General features: G+C 40.2%; 1 protein-coding gene across 10 annotated transcripts in view; it reads right to left on the reverse strand.

Moving 5' to 3' along the window:
- The window catches only part of HMCN1 (hemicentin 1), a 185,413-nt gene that overhangs the window by 72,135 nt on the left and 91,659 nt on the right, over positions 1 to 21,619 (reverse strand). For 9 of the 10 annotated variants that reach the window (XM_015869879.2, XM_015869881.2, XM_015869882.2 and 6 more), the window contains exons 31-43: positions 18,900 to 19,178; positions 18,036 to 18,317; positions 17,160 to 17,268; positions 16,393 to 16,562; positions 16,015 to 16,169; positions 15,107 to 15,230; positions 14,620 to 14,721; positions 13,205 to 13,381; positions 9,584 to 9,735; positions 8,732 to 8,855; positions 4,400 to 4,575; positions 4,012 to 4,108; positions 1,225 to 1,347 (exon numbers count right to left, since the gene is read on the reverse strand). In XM_015869879.2, coding sequence (XP_015725365.1) covers positions 1,225 to 1,347; positions 4,012 to 4,108; positions 4,400 to 4,575; positions 8,732 to 8,855; positions 9,584 to 9,735; positions 13,205 to 13,381; positions 14,620 to 14,721; positions 15,107 to 15,230; positions 16,015 to 16,169; positions 16,393 to 16,562; positions 17,160 to 17,268; positions 18,036 to 18,317; positions 18,900 to 19,178 — 2,070 coding nt within the window. The remainder of the gene's footprint in view (positions 1 to 1,224; positions 1,348 to 4,011; positions 4,109 to 4,399; positions 4,576 to 8,731; positions 8,856 to 9,583; positions 9,736 to 13,204; positions 13,382 to 14,619; positions 14,722 to 15,106; positions 15,231 to 16,014; positions 16,170 to 16,392; positions 16,563 to 17,159; positions 17,269 to 18,035; positions 18,318 to 18,899; positions 19,179 to 21,619) is intronic. The other variant, XM_015869884.2, reaches the window with a different exon arrangement.

Genomic DNA, 21,619 nt, shown 5'->3' on the forward strand with positions numbered 1-21,619 from the left:
CCAGTAAATGCTGAGCAGAACTGGAATGGTTACAGCTCAGCAAATGAGACCTTCATTGAGCAGACTCTTACATTGTTAAGAACTCAGGCTTGGCAACTACTGCCATCGTTGTCAACTGCAGGGAAATTTTTGTGACAGAAAGAGCACATCTCCCACTGATTACTCATAAAAGCTGAATTTCCATTTCCCACTATTTCCCTATGAAAATGTGCAAAAGTGATGAAAAATCTGACTCGTGAGGAACATCCAAAGTTGCACTACATTCTAAACTTTCAAACAGGTTCAAATTTGCTTTCAACCATTTGAATGTACATCCTTCAGCACTGCAGTACATTGTACAATCATCTCAGTGTGCTTTACAGGCTGCCAAGAGGCAGGGTGTGGCAAGGTATAGAAGAGACTGATACATTTCATTTTCTCTGAAAATCTTTTGCAGAAAAAAAAGAAAAAAATTTGCTCTTTCTGTAAGATGTAATTAATAAAGGATGGTGCACACAACACTGCCTTCAGACAGATAGGTAAAATTGATCAATAGCAAAAAAATTAACAAGCAGGAAGAATAACGCCTTATTTTATCTAATACTCTGTCTCCAACAGTGTCCCTGCTTAAAAGGTGCTGAAAATGCCTACTTTTGTCTACTGTTTTGTAGATTGTAAAAATACTGTCAATGTATTGCTCTAACCCTACTGCAAAAAGGTGTGCAAACTACTCCTAAATACTGAGATGAAAGAAATTTTCAGTAATCCCCCAAAGCAACTACTACAATAACTGCAGTTCCATCACTTTGCAATGTGCCACAGCTGCAAATTTCAAGAGAGATTTTGAGGATACGTTCATGTTGCAAAGATGATCACAAGCCCAGCTCCACCCCACATTACTGCACCGTGACACACAGCCAGGCCTGCTGGGATGCATAAGACTTGATCCTTTCCCACTGCACTACACAGTACCTGAATGTACAGAGAGAGGTTAAGTGCTTCATTAGTGTGTGCAAACTGTCCAGCTTTAAGTCAGCTAAGACACCTCTCCACTGCACTCCCCTTGCATGACATTAGGAATAACGACACCTAAGCCAAGCTGAAGTGATTAGAAAGAATGGAATTAGAAAACTGTAGAAAACTAGTTTTCTACTCAATATCAGAACATACCATCTAAAATATTCATAAAGAAGATCAAAATTATCATATTTGCTTTATTAAAAAAAACAGCAGATGGTCACTCACCACTCTTTTTCCAGGTAAGACTAGGTGGTGGGATGCCAGTAGACTCGCATGTCAAGCTTATCAGTCTCCCTTCAATTACTGTCAGCTGAGATATGTCATCTGAACCATAAATTCTTGGTGAAACTGAAAAGAAATGCCAAATAACATTTGAAGAAAAATGGTATTAGCCAATAGTATAACAAAACTGATCCTCATCCTAATCTGCCCCATTATGCTCTGAAAGAATTATAAGAGATAATTATAAGGAATTATATTCCCTACTGGCAATGCAAACCAGACCCTAGGCAGGGAATAACATACTTAAGAATAACTGCATCGATCACTCCTGCCCTTGAGAAGAAAATGGACCTGTTTCTGACTGGCTTTAAGTAACTTTTAAAATTCATACATAGTTTTTTCTCTCATATTTCTCCTGCAGCAACATGCTGGCTGCCAACTACAACACAAAGGACCCCATCCCCTTCAGATGCCCCATTACAGCATATCAGTCTAGTGGTTAGGATTCCTGGTTTTATGACTGCGAAGAGGAAAGGGACCTGGGGGTATTGTTGATGCTTGGCTGAACATGAGGTGACAGTGTGCCCAGGTGGCCAAGAAGGCCAATGGCATCCTGGCCTGTATAAGAAATAGTGTGGCCAGCAGCAGCAGATAGGTAATTGTCCCGCTGTACTCAGCACTGATGAGGCTGCATCTCGAGTACTGTGTTCAGTTTTGGTATCCTCACTACAAGAAAGACATTAAGGCCCTGGAACGTGTCCAGAGAAGGGCAACAAAACTTATGAGGGGTCTGGAGCAGAAGTCTTATAAGGAGAGGCTCAGGGAGCTGGGATTGTTTAGCCTGGAAAAGAGGAGGCTCAGGAGAGACCTCATTGCACTCTACAACGTCCTGAAGGGAGGTTGTGATGAGGAGAGCCTTGGCCTCTTCTCCCAAGCAACAAACAGGACCTGAGAAAATGGTCACAAGTTGTATCAGATGAGGTTTAGGACTGGACATAAGAAGGAACTTTTTGTCTCAGAGTGGTCAGGCACTGGAATGGCTGCCCAGGGAGGTTGTGGAATCCCCATCCCTGGCAGCGTTCAAGAAGCGTCTGGATAAGGAGCTAGGAGATATGGTTTAGCGGTTTTCTGTAGGTATGGTAAGGGGAAGACAGTTGGACTAGATGATCTTGTAGGTCCCTTCCAACCTTGTGATTCTATGATTCTATGAAAGCGACAGTAGAACAAGAGACTGAGCAGAAACTGGAACACAGGAAATCCCATACTAAAAACAAGGAAGAAATTGTTCTCCGTCAGAGTGACAGAGCACTGCCCAATGAGGGCATGTAGTCTATCTATGGAGATATTCAAGAACTGCCTGGGTACCTAACTGTACAACCTGCAGAAGGGAAACTGCTTTAGCAGAGTTGGACTCAGTGATCTCTAGTGGTCCCTTCCAACCCCTACAATTCTGCAATTGTGTATGCTTAATGTGGGAATAGCTCATGATCTCACATGGTAAAGCAATATCCATTCCCAAATTTAAACAACATTTCTTTTAAATAAATAATTATTCTACAATAAACACTTTTGTTTAATCATTACAAATCCTTTTATCTAATTGTAGTTTACTGAATTCAAAGTATTTCAATTAGAATATAGGGAGAAAGCAATGAGGCAGGAAAAGCTACCCAAAATTCACAGAATCACAGAATTGTAGGGGTTGGAAGGGACCTCTAGAGATCATCGAGTCCAACCCCCCTGTCAAAGCAGGTTCCCTACATCAAGTCGCACAGGTAGGCTCCCAGGCGGGTCTTGAATATCTCCAGAGAAGGAGACTCCACCACCTCCCTGGGCAGCCTGTTCCAGTGCTCCGTCACCCTCACTGTAAAGTTCTTCTGCACACTCGTGCAGAACTTCCTATGCTGTACTTTCATCCCATTACCCCTAGTCCTGTCCCCACGCACTACTGAAAAGAGACCAGCCTCGCCACTATGGCCCCCACACCTCAAGTATTTATAAACCTGGATCAAATCCCCTCTCAGCCTTAAGGCTAAACAGACCCAGTTCCCTAAGTCTCTCCTCATAGAGGAGAGGCTTTTTTTTTTTAAAAAAAAAAAACCCTGAAATTCCATGCTTCAGCATTTTTAAAATGTCTAAGGTGAGTAAGTTACTCCAAATGGCATTAGAGTGCATAAATAGGATCTGGACACAAAACCAGTTAGAGCTCTGAAAATGCATGGAATCCCAACCTGAAAAGAAGCCTACAAAGCATGTGGTATTAAGAACCAAATCAAAGAAATTTGGAGAATACATCCACATTCTTGAAACTGTTGAACTAAAGAAAATAAGAGAAAAAAAGTCACCCTGCTTGAACATCAGCATTTATGAGTTTATGAACTGCAGAGGATTACAGTGTCTCACATCATAACTTCACTCTGAACTCCATTCCCTTTTGTACAATCAATAAATAAACAGAAGTTAAACAGATGTTTGGTTAAGTAAGATTATCATGATGGAAAGATGATCTACAATAAATGAAAATGCTCCCCGATGTTGAAAGTTCACAGTAAACTCCACAAAGGAGCAATCCCCAGAGAAAGAGATCCTTCCTCAGCGGCAGTCAGCCCTTAAGTGGGATCTCAGAGAGGTGCATCCAGGCTCCACCCCTTCCAGTAGCACAGCTGAATTGCCTTCACCTGTGCTCTCACAGATGACTCATTGCTTGTGTCAGGTAGTCAATCAGAGGTTCAGGCCATGATCAACAGTTCCCATGCACCCATTCCTGAAATAAGCTTAAAAAAATCTTACCCCAGACATTGACGTTATAATTCTTTTTAGTTTTCCCAGCAACATTTGTCGCTTCACAAGTGTAACGGCCGGTGTCCTGTACTTGAGCTCCTTCAATCTAGGAAGAAAACAAAAACCTGGATTTTTTCTTACACTGTTATATACGAAGGTTACAGGGTGAAGCTGCTCAGGTTTAAATTTTTATGCTTACACCTATCTCCCTAATATAAGTAACAGTACAACTCTTGCGTAATCTGTATTTAGGTGTCTGCTGTTGCTCACTCAGCCCTATGCACTGCTTTGTTGCCCCATTAGGGCTAGTGCTATTCAAGCTCTAAAAACACCTAGCACCCTCCTAATGGGTACACTCCCCACAAAGTTCCTGATGCACACTGACTGCCCAGCTTACCTTCAGCACACTTCCATCTTCAGAGATGCTAAGACCCGGTTTCTTCAGCAAGGGTCTTCCATCTTTAAGCCATGTCAGCATGGGCAGGGGAACAGCATTACTCTGGCAGAGCAGCTCCACTGCCTGGCTGATGAGCACAGAGACATTTTGTTCCTCTCCCATGATGTCTGGTGGAACTAGAATCAGAAAAAGAGGCCTTTGGGTATTGTAAACTTCCCATAGTAGTACATACTGTAGAATTAACAATTCTTTGCTTAACAAAAATAATATGGCAGTTGCTATCTTTTTGACATCCAACTTAGGTCTCCTTTAGATATCAATAAGCACCAGAAATTCCATTATCTAATCCTCAGTAAGATGTAATTTACCACCACATGATTGTCCATTTGTTTTCTGTGGTGTTTCTAGCTAGTTACTGCAATTGTTTGCATTGAGCATTCTATTTAAGTATGTACAACAGTTGCAGCAAGAGCCTCATTATCACACATTTCCAAATTGCAGGAGAGAAAAATCAGCTTTTGGAGGAAAAGTTGTCTATGTAGAAGACAAAAATGCTTCTGGGCACATTTAAATTGCAGTCTATAGCTATTCTTGAATGGTATTTAAAAAAAGTCACCTCATAATTTCCCCCCATTTTTAACATCAGCGGTTTTTCCAAAAACAAAGCAATTAAGAAACAACTGAGTACTAAACTTTGAAAATCAACAAGTGTTCACAGCTGGCATTGAAAAGAACTCCCTAAATCAAGGAGGAAACATAACACTAAGATGACGACATTAAACATTAAATTTAAAAGATTAATGACTGAGAACTGCTTGCTACACATGGTATGCTATCATTATTCGTAGCTGAACTGAGTGTCCTTTGGTAACAGCAGGCTGGATCACAATCTGATGAGATTTTTAGTCTACTGAAGCAGCTGACACTTCACGAGTTTTAAAGTATTTCAGCCCAAGACACAAACCGCCTTGGAAAATGGTGAGATGGGTGCAGCAGGCCATCACGCTGCTTACCATCAGCTCTCCACTGAAAATTCCTTTTCCCAGATTAGAGCCAGTGAGACAGAACTTGGGAGCCCTCATGATAAACGTAGTTTATCTCATTTAGTTAACAGCAAACTAGAACTGGGGTGCTCAAGCATGATCCAGAGGACAACTCTTGCTAGTGCTCTTAATGAAAGATACATTCTTAAATCCTTACAGCATTTGATACAGATTCCCCTTCCTTTCTTTCCATTTTAAACCAGAAGGCATAGTCACTACAAACTCAATTATAAGGCAAACTTTAGGTCTGCAATTAAATACTTGCAAAATCTAAACTCTTCTAGCAAGAGTTACTTCATCTAGTAACATGTGAGCTTTTTATACTTTTTGTGTACTAAGACTGTTCACTTCACCCAATAAAATGTTGACCAAAACCAAATAGAAAAGCTTTTATTGCTGCAGTTCCCTCACTTTCTAGCTTAGTAATCTGTTAGTTCAGCTGCCCAAAATATGTGAGTAAGAAGAAGGGAAGCAGTGGGACCATTCATTAGAAATACTCTTGGCTTCACTTTGAACAAAAAGATATTGAATTAATTAGCACAAAGAAGATTACAGGAAATCCCAAAGTTGTACTCAGCAGACCATCAAGACAGTTGTCAAGACATCCTGAAAAATAACACTAGCAATAAACCTTTGTTTTTCTTGCAACAAGAAGTATTCATCAAAGCAGTTTGGAAATAATTTAGAGCAAATTCTGGTCTCTGTGGACAAGAAATGTAGTAACTGAAAACAAATCTGTTTATCTTTCTTTGCAGAACTCACAAAGATTCTTTATGAGTATTGTGGAACTGAACATTGGAAGCTGATCCACTACTGCAGAAGGTAAATTTATTTCCAAATAATTCTCCACCAACTGCATTTCCCCCCAGCTAAATGAACTGAAATGCATGTAAAAGGAAACTGAGTTCATGAAATGTGGAAAGACAGACACTAGATCATTTGTTTATGAATGAATAAGATTTAAAATTAATCTAATTATGCTCATGGTAACTGTATGTTAAGTCAGGTTGTTCCAACTCTTAGACCAGCTTAGTGCATCGCACATTTCTAACCACCTCAGATCCAACTGCATTCCAAATTATTTTCCTCCTGGGACTTCTTAATTAGATTATTCATACCAGATTAAGTCTTTTTGTGGCTCTGTGACAGCCTCACTCAAGATGGCCCTGCAGAAGCTCAGTAACAGTAAAATTACAACAGTAACTTTACATATATAACCTCTAATCATGTCTTTTCATCTCTTCTAGCTAAAAGGGACAGAGATTCCAAAACCAAAGGAACAGTAAGTAGATCCATGCCACTTCTGCACTTACGTATACAAATACACTTACCCTCAAACTCCAAAAGGTACCCTGATATTCCTTTCTGTAGATGCAAAATGTTATATTCAAATTTAAACCTGAGTTTGCTGCGCCAAAATCCTGACTTTCTCTACTGCCTCTTGAAGATGCAAAAAGTAGCCATGACTCAAGTCATGAGTGAATATGCTAACCGCAGTGCCTTTACAAAGCCATAATCAAAGAAAATAACCTATCCAGCTGTCTCAATTAGCCTAAGAAAACATGCAGTCTTCTAACTCATAAGATTTCCAGAATTGTGCTTACAGTTGTTATACAGTTAAGAGACTGCCAGATCAAAAACATTTTTCTCCAACTAATCTAAAAGTCCAAAAGTTTCTCTCCACATACAGTACTGTAAGATTTCTAAAACTGCAGATCATTGTTCATCCTCATTTTACTGGTGTACAGAACATTCAACTGTTGTGAAGGACTGAACTGTTTTTCTTATTTGTCTCAAAGCTTGCTTCGTGAATGATAAGACTCTGACTGGCAACTGCTAACTATGCAGGAGAGTGAATGATGGGTGTCATCATGACACAGCACCTCTGCTCATGATTGCAAGCAGGACAGGCAGTCTATCTCAGGGGTGCGGCTTGGAGGAGCTGACCACTGCGAAAGGTGATAATGCTTGTGCCTGGCAACAAAGGCACCACTCCGTTCTGGCTTATCTGTTGGGCCAGGTATGTCACACCAAACTAAGGAGAAAAACAGCCTCACAGAAATGGAGGATAAAAGGCCCTCACTAAACTGGGGACTTTGGAGAAAAACTCCCAAAGACACCTTTGACGGAGAATTCCCTGAGGGGAAAATCTCGTGGGAAGAACCCCGGGACCGGCTTGCTGCAGAGCTCCCTGGCTGTCTCCCATCCCCTGAGGTGATCAGACGAGTTCCTGAGATCCACGGACCTATTGTGTACCTCGCTGGACCCACGGTGGTGACTATCTCTTTCGCTCTCTGCAAAGACTCCTTGCTTACATTTCCTACTTTTCCTATCACCTACCTTCCCTTCCCCATCTCCCTAAAAACGGCTAGGACTTTAATAAACTGGTTGGACCAACATTTGAACCGTTGCTTCTTAATCTCACGCCGGGTATACACATATCAAAGAACCTTGCCTCCCTCCTACAAATTGGAGTGAGACAACTGTCCAGGGAAACTTTAAGCTTGCTACAGCTAAACTCCATGGCTATTCACCTGACAGCACATTATGCTCTTTGATATCTGTACTTCACTAGTGATCTTGAAGAATAAAAAATATAAAAAAACATCTTATAGAAGCTGCAAGAAATCAGGAGGAAGAAGGAGGACAGATGAATTTACATGAGTGCAGTTAAAAAGAATACAGAATCAACTGCTTGGCACAATTTGGAAAACTGGGAAAGCACAATAGCTAAAGTGATATCTTTCTTCTGAGAAGAGACAAAATTATCTTGTTGGGCTCAGTATAACGTCATGATTAGCACTAAAAAGGACAATGCAATTTTGGCAAGTGGTGGCTTGCAAGCAAGGGCCTGAAAATGGAAAGATTTTGAGCACTGTGTGGCAAATTCACATTAACTCATTAAGGTTCAATAAAGACTACTGAGCTTTCACCCCCATGACAGCTTTTGTATTAGGGATCAACGTATAACTCATGCAAAGACAAATATGCATTTTCTCCTATCATTTATAAATAAGCCTTTGTGTACACAACTTACAAATTCATTGTTGCAGCTACATTTCTTCAAGGACACACAGAACATACATACTTCAATACATCTGTGTGCATACATATATATTTATTATCTTTATTTTTTACTTACATACATGTACACACAAACATGCGTCCTGATATCCTTGGCTTTCATTATGGATTGGAACAACTTATCTTTAGTGTTACCAAACATTTGGACCACTAAAGCTCCATGAAGAGTTTTCCTCATTCAAGAAAAATTGTCAGGAAAACTCACCATAAACTCTGAGATCTATATCCTTTTGGCTTTCTCCTGCAGCATTCACTGCAACACAGGCGTATTTTCCTGTGTCACTTATCTGAGCACTAGTCAACATCAGGACTCGGCCTCCAGAAAGAAGCTGCAAAAGAAATACAATATATTTAGTATGTGTGCTTTGATGTAAAGCAAAAACATGAGAATGATTAGGTTTTATTCCAAAACAAATTACTTGCTTTGCCACTGATTTCCACCATCTATATTTTACCTACACTCTTTCCTGTACTGCACTGTTCATCATTTTGCTTGCAAAAGCAAAAGTCTGGCTTTATGCAAATCATAGGAAACTCCTGAATTTAGAATTCTCTGCAAGATACTGACATATCCCTCTCTGACTAGCTTCAAACACTGTCACATTTTCTGTCTGTGCCCAAAGTAACCCACATACTGAAATAAGTTTCAGCTCTCATCTTTCAGATAATAAAAATAGCTTTCAGGAAGCAACAGTGCCTTATTATTTTGATTCAGAACCATCTCCATCTAATTACTTTTAGTAATGAAATATTATGCAAACTTAGACTCTAAGGATCTCTTCAGTGCAGTGGTCCAGTTTAGTCTTCTTGCCAGTCAGTGAAAAACTTGCTTATGGAGACTTTTACTTAGTATGACATTAGTTGGAAGGACCACCTTATTTTAATATATACATGTTGAGCACATTTTGCACAGTAATTACTGTAAGCTTGCAATAATATCCCAGAGCAAAAAGCCTTATACTCTCAATATTGAAACCTCCAACTTTGTCTGTATCATTAAATTGCAAAGACTTTAGAGGCCCATACCAAACCAAACGGCAGGATTTGAACCCAATACCTGGAGTCCATTGCTAAAGCTGGAAACAGGACTGCCATCTTTTAGCCATGTCAGGATGGGTGCAGGGATGCCTCTTGCTTCGCACTCCAGTCGCACTAGATTATTGACCACTGCTGTCACTGTGTCACTGCTGTCAGAGATTGATGGTGGGACTGAAAAAAGAAAATAAAGCTGGAGCAGCTACGTAAGACTTAAGATAAATCAAAGTAAAATCCAATGGGATGCTTACATTTAGAACTTGCTTCTCTTCCTGCAAGGCACTGTGCTGCTGAAAGATTTCTAACATTAGCATTACTGCCATTTGTTTGCTTTGTGCCAAATGCTGCTCTCACTTACATAAGCTGTTAGATAACTTAAATGAAACTACTGTGAGCAAGGTAAGTAGGATCGAGTCTGCTGCCCACAGAACAGCTGTGACACCCAGGAACCAGAATCTCAAACCTGAAAATATTCCCTCAGACTTTTATAACGTTCCATTTAGACCTCATGAAAGGCATTATCCATGGTGGAGATTAATTAGAAAAGTTTATATGATAAACTCAGTAAACCAAATATATACACAGACACAGAGTAATAAATCAGTCTTGCAGAAAATACACTTACCAGTTCAATCTGTACAACATCTGCCTGTCTAATGATAAAAATAATCTTAACTGAGCATACAATTATTTTAAGTGTAAGGCCTAGTAAATTTTGTAGAGCTATGTTTACAAGGGAGACAGGAACATACCTGAGATTTCCAGTACATTTATTTTGTTATTTCTGTATTTCTTCATGAGCAAACAAGTGTGGTCATAGCACTGGCATATATTTACAGTAGAATAAAACAGCTTTGGAATCAAAAAGCTGTTTTCTGCAGACATTCAATATTTGCAATGTAAGTGTTAAAAAAGAGAGATGTTTCGTTTATCAGGAAAATCAGAACAATTTGCTTCTACCACTTACAACGTGGTCATATACCTGTCCTTTCACTATCAATCACAAAAGCTTAATGCTTGAAGTCACTCCTAGAAAAAGATGAGAACAGTGCATTCTACTAATACATATCTGACATGAGAAAAAAAAATGTTTTTTTCTTTTTTAATCTTTAATGAAAATAAGATGCATTAACAAATTCAGCAGTCTCTCTACCAGCACGCAGCTCAGACTACTCGTTCTATGACAAATTTCACCAGCAGTAGAAATCCCAGGAAACATGCAGGTGTGATTTTATAATCTTTCTTCTATGTACATCCAGTACCCTCCATTTCATTTCAGTAGCATCTACTGTTCTTAAATGTTAGAAGAGGTTCAAGTAGTGAGAAAGAAGTGCAAAATTCTTATTACAATGTGTGAAAGACAGAACTGTTTTTCTTTCATTATCTCAAAGTTTGCTTTCGTGAGGCCTTTCTGATGATAAGACTCTGACAGGCAACTGCTAACTATCCAGGAGGGTGAATGGTGGGTGTTATCATGCCATCCCTGCTTAGGACTGTAAAGATAAGCAGGAACAAGACAAGCAGTCTTTTCCAGGGGTGCTGCTAGGAGGAGCAGACCCCTGCAGAAGGTGGTAAATCTTGTGTCAGGCAACAGAGACCTCCAACCCTTGCTGGCTTATCTGTGGGGCAGGAATGTCAGAAAAGTTAGTTTTAAATCTTTTTACAAAGAAGCGTTTGTTAAGAAGAAGAAAAAAACCCCACCGAAATGGGGGATAAAAGGCCCTCGCTAAACTGGGGACTTTGGAGAAAAACTCCCAAAGACACCTTTGACGGAGAATTCCCTGAGGGGAAAACTTTGTCGGAAGAACCCCGGGACCGGCTTGCTGCAGAGCTCCCTGGCTGTCTCCCATCCCCTGAGGTGATCAGACGAGTTCCTGAGATCCACGGACCTACTGTGTACCTCGCTGGACCCACGGTGGTGACTATCTCTTTCGCTCTCTGCAAAGACTCCTTGCTTATATTTCCTACTTTCCCTATAGCCTACCTTCCCTTCCCCATCTCCCTAAAAACGCCTAGGACTTTAATAAACTGGTTGGACCAACATTTGAACCGTTGCTTCTTAATCTCACGCCGGGTATACACATATCAAAGAACCTTGCCTCCCTCCTACAAATTGGAGCGAGACACAATGAAATCATAAAAATATAATAAGCTGGAATTCAACCTGCTTCCTTTAAACTAAATAGGTCTGCCTAGTTGTTAAGCCTGTGGAATCAGGCCTTGTTCTTAATGAAAAAATGAGCTGATAATTTCTGCCTCAGTTACTACATCCACAACACTCGATTAACAACAGAAGTTGTTGAATACAACCAGCAGTCAACCAAGACAGATGCTCATTCACAAGGCCAGCTGCCACACAAAATCATAGAGCAGGCTGTTAGTAAATTTGGTGCAACTTTCTGTATGACACTTGAGTCTGTGTCATACTGTCTGTATGACACTATGAGTCTGTTCTTCCTTCAGTAGTTACTCTTGCTTTCATTACTAAAAGAAAAAAACAAAAACCCTTTGTCTCATCAAACTCAAACTCTAAATAAACTGGATGTTTTTGGTAAATCTCAAAAGCACTCCCTTTAACTTTTCTGCCACACAAGCTGAATTAAGAAGGTGCATGGATTGTTTTTTTTCAGCTTCCTTTGATGCAATTAGCACTGGCTGCAACCGTATATATTTCTATTCTGGTAGGGGAAGCACTTTTATTTGTGTAGAGTTTGCCACTAAATGAGAGAGTACTAGTTCCCTAGAAAACTGTAAATTTCTGCTGAAATTCCACTACACATAAGAAGATAAACATATGCTTAGGAGCTATTTCTCAGTTTAAACAGAGTAATGACCTTGGTTCTAAATATCTTCTGTGAATTCATCACTGGGTGAGGTTAACTGCACTTGACCATACCTTGAGCCCTCATTCTCTCCCATGACAGTCATTAATCTAACAGAAACGTACGGCCTAGCTCTGTATTTGTTAATTAACAATAACAGGAACTACATACTAAGCATGCATATCAGCCAGAGACACTGACAAATTTGGGCTGCAGTTTTGTGTTGAAGACTCTCACTGAAAACCACCTACATGTGTATGCACGCAGCAGAGATAGGAGCCTGGATTAGGACCTGATGCAAAATACACTGAAATCAGTGAAAGAGCTCCAATTTGGCTTTTGATAACATCTGTCATTTCTGCAAACACCTACACTTCAACTTCACCTCTTTAAACAAAGTATATTTTTCTTTAAGATTCTTGCATTATGAAGGAACATTTGCCTTGTGTTCTTTCTTTATCTACTGTAGACTTTGAAGTCACCTGCAGTGAAACACAGTGATTTCAAGTCCTTCCAAATGTTTAAATGATAATATAAATATCTTTACAACAAATCTGGTGTCTCTGCTCATTCTCCATAAAAATCAAACTCCCATATAACATCTTCCTAATATTAAAAACATGTATCCTAATATCACTAAAGGAAAAAAAGGAAAAACAAAACAAAACAACAAAGAGTGAATGAACGTGCTGTGCTCCCTTGAGCCCTGCCATATCTCTTCCAGGACAATGGTACGACGAATGACAGTAAGACTTCTAAGAAGATTTAAAACAGCAAATGTGGTGCAGGTAGGAGTTTCTCAGAAGCCTTATAATACTTACCATGAACCTGAAGACTGTAGGTCAACTCAGCTGTGCCTGCAGTGTTGACAACCACACACTTATAAACACCAGTGTCAGAGATCTGAGCACCCTCAATCTCCAGAACCTGACCCTTGCTCAGAAAAGTGACACTTGCAGCACTGGTGAGTGAACGACCGTCTTTGTACCACGTGATAGCTGTAAAATTAAATGGAAAAGTTGCCAGAAGTATTCCCCCTGACAAACAGGTCCAAATACACTTCAGATTTTTCCCACATTTTTTCCAACATTTAAAATACAATATTTATTCATTGGAATTAATAAAAGTAAAAAGGAGCCAGGAAATGAGAAAATCAGTGACATCTATGCAAAATAATGACTGCCTACAGGATTCAATAGCAAATCTGAAGCCATTGTACATGCACACCATGTGCTTATGAAATAATGTTCTGTAAGTTAAGAAAATGTAACATAAAGCATCTATTTTGATGATGTCTAGGCATACCAAGGTTGAAAAATACACAAATACACAATCTATATAATTTTTCACCTTTTACCCTGAAGTATTGCTACATTAAACTGAACCACCTCAGAAGTTTAGACTCAAAACAGGCAGCCAAAACAGAGTTCATCTCAAAGGCTGAAAAAATGGAAATGAAAACTGGAAAACTGGTATTACTCCAAAAGAAAATTAACAAAAATGAACAACAAATGAGGACATTTTTGCATCTCAGCCAAAAGATAGTACTCTTCTTCAGCAGAGCACTGGATCAAACTAACATTTTACTGGCATCCCTTCACTCTTCAGTTAGATGAGAACAGATGCAAGCAGCATGGTTTTCTAAGCTTAGAATATCATGAGAACCCAGAAAATCATTAGTATAATATATCACTTGGGAAAGCCACAGAAACCATGGTACACACACAGAAAACATTTGCATTTACACATGCCAGAGGCCTGAAGCAGAGAGAATCCTATGGTTTTCAAGAGACTTTAAGCAAGGTCCTAGGCCCTATTTGAGAGGCATACTCAATACTGAATGTATTGTTCAAGCCTGCCCAACCGCATAAAATACTGACCTGACTGGGGAAAGGAGTAGATGTGTTTAAAGCTGGTTTACAGCTGATTTCATAGAACTCTAACAGTATCCTTGCCTAAGGACAAGACATTGCTGTATGCATAAGGGTGTAGATTATCCATGTTGTTTTTCATTTATTTAAATAGAAACAGAAGAAATTACTGAATTTCCCAATTCTTATTCCACAAAACTCAATATACTGATATTCTCTATCATACATGTTTAAAGCTTTCTAGCTAGTTTAAATACCACAAAATTAACTTCATGCTAATAAATATCCATTATTTTCAAAAGATGTAGAAAAGTAACAACCTGTGATCAGACATTCTTCACATTCTGAAAGATTCATGTCCATACCTGGTGGAGGGTTTCCCAATGCTCTACATTCAAGATGGACTGGATTATTCACAATCACTGTTTCATTTAACATTTTCCCTGCATCCTCCATTCTGGGCGGTTCTTGAAAAGGCAAAAGCATCGTGTTTTCGTTATTTCAGCCACGTGGTTGGCAAAGATTCCAATCACAAAGCATTTTGCTCTCTGAGAAACTCAGGGCAATGAACTGCCAAAGTTTCTACTAATTACTGGATAACAAAGAAACTGTTTTTTAGGAACTGTGGAATTAGACTACACTGGCAAAATCCCATGAAAGGCAGATTTTGCCCTAGGCTTCTTTCTGCTGGTGTTGGACAAAGAATGAAAACTGAAAGATGGATGTGCAGAGGTTAAAACAAAAAACAAAAAAAAATGCAAATGAACTCAAAAGAGAAAAGAATTCAGATGTAAAAAAGCTGCCTTAAAATCACTCTTTTCAGCTTCTAAGTAGAGGCTAAAACATCGTTACCATGCACATGGAGCTGAACATGCTGTTGAGCTTCTCCTGCAGCATTTGTTGCCACACAAGTGTATCTGCCAGCATCTTCACGCTGGGCCTCAGCAACTTGCAGAAAATGGCCTGAAGACTCCAGCTGTAACAAAACAGAGTGGAGATCCAATTCAGACAATAATTCCAGATAGAATTGCCAGGCATAAAGGCACAGTAGAAATTTACAATGAATATAGTCGGTCTCATCTTTCCTCTCATCCAGGGTCAAAAGTCATGCAACGGGTCTTGTAGTTCTAAGACCTCAGTATTGCTGGGACATCTGCATTGCTAGCTGTACAGCTGTAAGTAGACCTAGATGGCAGAGGGACAGACAAGCATGGTGAAGCAGGGGCTGCAAGCTCTAGCAAGATGTCAAAAACTGCTCCACCTTGGATCAAAGTCACTGCAGATGCTTGAACCCCTAGGGTATGCAAGCACTGGAAAGGGCTGTTCAGCGAAAGTCAGAATCTCACAATGAAAGGGAATGTACAGGCAGGTGCTACAATGGCAGTGCTTGTGGAAAAACCCAACTAATCCCGCCTCACAATGACAAGTGGGTAAAACAACCTCCCACCTGACAAATGACCACACTTTGAACACAACACAAATGAAAGAAGCCAGATGCTGAATCTAGAGTTACGGGCTCATACCTCCTCTGGTACTCATACCTCCTCTGGAACAGAGGTATCTAATCAGACTCAGTCTACTGAACACTGTTACTCAATCTGATGTACCTATTCAGGAAGAAAGCCCATTGCTCTCCAGGATGAATCTTTAACATCTTTGTATCACAGCATGAGGGAAGCAAAAGGAAAAAAAGCATTAACACATTTAACTTATAGTTACTATCTTTTACAGTTTGGATTCCACAGAAGACTACTGCTTACTCTAGTATTTCCCCTGGCTGTGTTTACTGGTTGACCATCTTTCAGCCAAGTTATGGAAGGGCTAGGAATGCCATTCGCTATGCACTGCAGTGTCACAGGTTTGTGTAGCACAACAGCTCTCTCAGAAGCACCAGCTGATTTAATAGTTGGAGGAACTGCAAGAAACACCAGAAGCAAAAAGTGAAATATAATTTCAACATATGCATTTACATATATAGAGGGACTGTGACCCCAATAAGAGTAGCTCTACTTCTAATTCATCTACTCTCTTATTTTTCAATCCACTAAAGCTAAAAATATTTACTGAATATTTCAGTATCTTTTCTTGTCAGCAATACAAAATAGAGCCTGTTGCCTTTTTCCCCTTGAGTAACCTACCATGCACAGTAACAACAAATTCCCTTTCATGTTCTCCTGCAATATTCACAGCCACACATTTATAATGGCCAGTGTCTGATACTTGAGCTTGAGAGATGAGAAGTTTTTGTCCATTTAACAAGATCTTATGTCGAGTTTCCTCTTCAATTGGCTGGCCACCTTTTAACCACCTACCAAAAAGAAAGCATAATCTCAGATCTCTATTGGAGTAAGATCAAGAACAGTCCTATTACACAAACATTTATATTACACAGAACATGTCAGAAACTATTTTCTCCACGGAGATCTGAAGATGTCAGGTAGTATTTTGCTTCTGGGTGCCAATGGACTATAGTGATTCATAAGGAGAAGGGAACATATGTGAACAAGCACTAAAGAAGTCATCAGGAAAGGTGAAATCTAGGAAGCAGCTTGAATAGCACATGTCATCAAAAGAAGCAGAAAGAAGTCTGCAAAGCAAAGGCAACAGTTGCTGGCAGATGAACAACAGAGAGCTGCATTAGCAAGGGAAGTAGGATTTGGTTGCCACTTGTTATCTATCCCAATTCCCAGGACACATCTTTTGGCACGACCTACTGAACTGCTTCAAAACAATGGAGTGAAATCATTACACTGTATGTACCTGCCATTGTTTCCACCAGAGACAAGAGTCTGTTCTCCAGACAATAACTCTCACTAAATAACATGGACTGTATATAAACGCTACCTTTAAGTTCATCCAATCAAATGGCTGATTTTTTGTTTTATTGTCATACCAATCCCCTTACGTGATTGTTGGTGAAGGTGTCCCTGTTGCCGAACATTCCAACTCCAAAGGGCTATGGAGAACCACAATGTAGTCCAAGAACTCATCCCCACCTTCCACAAAAGGTGGGACTGCAGAAGAGAAAAAGCCATCATCACAAATATTGCATCAGCAATGTAACAGAAGTTTATTAGAAGTACTAGTATTAAAAAAAAAAATAAAAAATCTTGACATCCATCTCACTTTGGGACACAGATTTGGAGCTCATTAGGAATCAGTTCTCCTTTTGGAAACAAAACAGGTAGACAGTGACATATTCTGAGTTCAAATCATTCTTATCTCTCTTTTTTAAAGTACTTTTTTTTTTTTTCCCCCAGATTCAGTCTGAGATCCCTTGTGAAAGGAAGTGTTGGTGGGGTGAGCCTTTCAAGACATTCTGTCAGCAAACAAAGAAAGCAAAGGCTTCTCTTCCAGGACCTCTCCACACTCTGCAGGAGTAAGTGGTCAGGGGAGGAAGCACTGCCACGTGTCTTCTCCTGGCTCCTTCACTGTCCAGCAAGATCAGTAAGACAGACATAAGAATGGGTGCTCTACATGTATATGCAACACTTATGTACTCTTCCAGAAGGCGCTTCAAAGCCTGAAAGAGTTTTGAGGGGAAAAAAAATCAAGCCTTTCTCAAGGCTTCATTTACCTAGAGAGTCAGAAGGGACTGCTGAGATACAGATCACGGTAATGAGTTCAAGCTATTTGGTAATTCTGGAAAAAAAAATATGCAGTGCCCAGCTTTAACAAATAAGCAGCTTGAATAACTGATTTCCTATATAATTATACAAACAAAGACAAAAACATGCTTTATGGCAAATCTGATATATCAGTATTTGTGTTGCTCACACACCTAGGATTTCAACTCTGTACTTGATTTCTTGTTCTCCAGCTATGCTTGTAGCCACACACAGATACTGGCCCCGGTCAGCCTCAACAGCATTGAGGATCTCCAACTTCTTCCCACCAGACACAATGCGGAGGCTGTCACTTGCTTTCACAGGTACACCATCCTTTAACCAGGTAAGGAGAGGAGAAGGGTTGCCAGCAGCTTTACATTCTAAAGTCAGTGAATTGCCAGCAACCACCTGCCTGCTCTGGGCTGTTTCAGCATCACCCTCTATTACTGGGGGAACTGTAGAAAGGAAAAAAATGTATTGCAAGTGATTAATTCTGTAGCCAGAAAATGTATTAAGAGCAAATGGGCTAGTTCCTCTGCACCCTCTTTGGCTCTACACACCATTATGTCACATGCATACATGTGAGAATTTGCTTCCAGGGCAAGCCAAGCCCTGTAGTTTATTAAAGACCACTTGCACAAAAGAGGATATGCAAGGTTTCAAGAAGGAAGAACCAAATCTGAAAGTCTCAAAAAAGTACATTTGGAATCCTGACCACAGACGTTATTTCACCTAAATACTGGTCAGCATACATATATGAGAAAAAATTCCTGGAGCAGAAATATCTCTGATACTTCACTAAAGCAAGGTATCAATGCCCCTGAAGTTACGAGCTTTTTAAGAGTCACCTAATGCACAAAGTTTAAAGCTACTTCTACACAGTCTTGCTGACACAGGCCAGCCTTTAAATGCAACCACTGACTGCTGTTCAACCTTGACAGGTTTGCAAAGGCTGCTCACACTAGGAGGACAGAAGGCTTTCAGAACACACATCCTGTAACATGGCAAATAATCAAGTTTGATAAGCTCTCACTTACCATAGACATCCACCTCATATATTTTTTCAGCAGCTCCAGCAGCATTGGTCACGTGGCAGGTGTACTTTGCAGAATCTGACACTTGGGCATGAGGTATTTGCAGGAACTGCCCTCTGTCCACATACAAAGCTTGGGGACTGGAAATAATGGGGCGCCCTTCTTTGTACCAGGTAATGGTAGGAACAGGGATTCCCTTTGTTTCACAGTCCAAACTTATAAGATTGTTAAGAAGTGCTGAGACCTCTGTAGTAACATTGCCTCCTTTAATACTAGGAGGAACTATTCCAAAAGACAAAAGAACAGCATAAAAGTCTTAGTATACAAGTCTGTGCAGTTCTAAATAATTTTAACATTTGAATGTACTAAGAATAAAAGATTTTAGGTTAATCAGACTTCTGATCTTTTCTGGTGCTTTTGAGATGCTTTTTTCCATGTCTAGAGAATTCCCTATGGCACACTGAGCTGGAAGAATGAAGAGAGAACAACACAAACAAATGGAATCTAATGTCAAAGAATACCTTATATTTAACAAACAGGCACCACACCAAGGGGCACTGGAAAGCACTGCTGCCTCACTAAAAGTACCTGAGAACACTTTATTTTTGAGGCTCGAACACCTGCCAAGTTAAGTCAGCTGGGCCTCCAGGCCTCCTGAAAAGCATTTGGGCACAACGCTGACCCTTCCCTGTCTCTGAGGAGTAAAGAACAAGCAAACTCTGGATGTCTTGGGAGCTGCATCCACCCAGCAAAGAACAGTGACCTGTTATTTAAAATACCAAAGCAAAGGAGTGGGAAATGCTTGGTAATCTGAATTTCTGAAGATTAAGTCACTTACTTTGAGACTAAGTATGTGCTTAACAGTCCAGCTTTGTGCTCCTACTTTTGAAGTTTTTGGCCCACAGTCATTTCCCTCACTCACTAGGCAGCAGTACTCAGATTTTTCCTAGCAAACAAGCTCTTGTGTAAAATCAGCCAATATAAAGGATTCGTAAATCTCTGTAGAAGCAATAAAAACACAGTGCAATTGGCAACAACTAAATTTATAGCTGCTGAAAGTACCAGACACATCTGGCAGAGATGTTAACTCCTCTCCTGCCAAACGTGTTCAGCATATCCTAGACTTATCATAGAATCAGAGAATCACAAGTTTGGAAAGGACTTATAAGATCATCTTGTCCAACTGTCCTCCCTTTGCCATACCTACAGAAAAACCACTAAACCATATCTCCTAGCTCCTTATCCAGACCCCTCATGAACACTGTCAGGGATGGTGACTTCACCACCTCCCTGGGCAGCCATTCCAGTGCCTGACCACTCTCTGAGACAAAAAGTTCCTTCTTATGGCCAGTCTAAACCTCTTCTGATACAACCTGCGGCCATTTTCTCAGGTCCTGTTTGTTGCCTGGGAAAAGAGGCCAAGCCCCTCCACATCACAGCCTCCCTTCAGGAAGTTGTAGAGTGCTGATTTGTAGAGTCTGCTGATTCCCACAGTGTCCATTCAAAATGCCATCACAAAAATGTAAAGAAACGTGTCAGTGAGCCTATAAGTCAGACCCACACCCACGAGATGTATCTTGCTGATTATCAAACCATGATGAATTACTTTTGAAATATTCTGTGTGCCTACATATGCAAATCTATAACACTGCTGAAACATATTGAGTTCAAAGGCAAATGCATTTCTCCATCAACAAAAGCTTTCATCCACATAGATAAAAAAAGCAAATGCATTTCTCCATCAACAAAAGCTTTCATCCACATAGATAAAAGTAGAACTAGAAAACTAAAACAAAGTAAGAACTAGTGGGAAACACCATGTAGGTTCCTCCCTTTTCTGAAGAATCTGAAATAAGGTCTACTCATCCAGGGGGATCTGAGTGGTTTTCTGCTAACACTATGCCTATGGTTTTCATGGCCTGGATGGGCTGTCACATGATCTCTGCCTTTCAAACGGAAAATTCCTCCTCTTGTCACTTTTAAAGTCTTATTTCAAAAGCACATTCCCGTTTCCATGAATCTTTCCCTTCCATTTTTCCTAGCTGTTTATCTCCTCATTTACCTCAAAATTATCTATAGTAATCACAGGAATTAATTACATGGATCTTTTCCCCAGGTATTTTGCTAAGACTACACTACTTTTGCTAAGACTACACAAAAAGTACACTCTACACAACAAAAAATAAGAATGTTAACATAGTTATCCCATGCTAGTGCTTCTTCTCTCATTTGCAATTCTATTGCAAGCTGGTTTTGCCATTAAGTGCTGCAAGGTGAAGGGGCCTGCCCAGGAAATCCAGTTCTTAGGTATAAAATGGCAAGATGGACGTCGTCACATCCCAGCAGATGTGATTGACAAAATCACTGCTATGTCTCCGCCCACAAATAAAACAGAGACCCAATCTTTTCTGGGAGTAGTGGGCTTTTGGAGAATGCATGTCCCAAACTACAGCCACATAGTGAGCCCTCTCTATCAGGTAACACAGAAGAAGAATAATTTCTCATGGGGTCCTGAGCAGCAGCAGGCTTTTGAGCAGATAAAACAAGAGATAGCCTGTGCCGTGGCCTTGGGGCCAGTACAGATGGGACAGGATGTGAAGAACATCCTCTACACTGCTGCTGGAGAGAAAGGTCCCACCTGGAGTTTGTGGCAAACAGCCTCAGGAGAGACCTGAGGCCGACCCCTGGGATTTTGGAGTCGAGCATATGAAGGGTCTGAGGAG

Source organism: Coturnix japonica, chromosome 8 (assembly GCF_001577835.2).
Source record: "Coturnix japonica isolate 7356 chromosome 8, Coturnix japonica 2.1, whole genome shotgun sequence".
Lineage (NCBI taxonomy): Eukaryota > Metazoa > Chordata > Aves > Galliformes > Phasianidae > Coturnix > Coturnix japonica.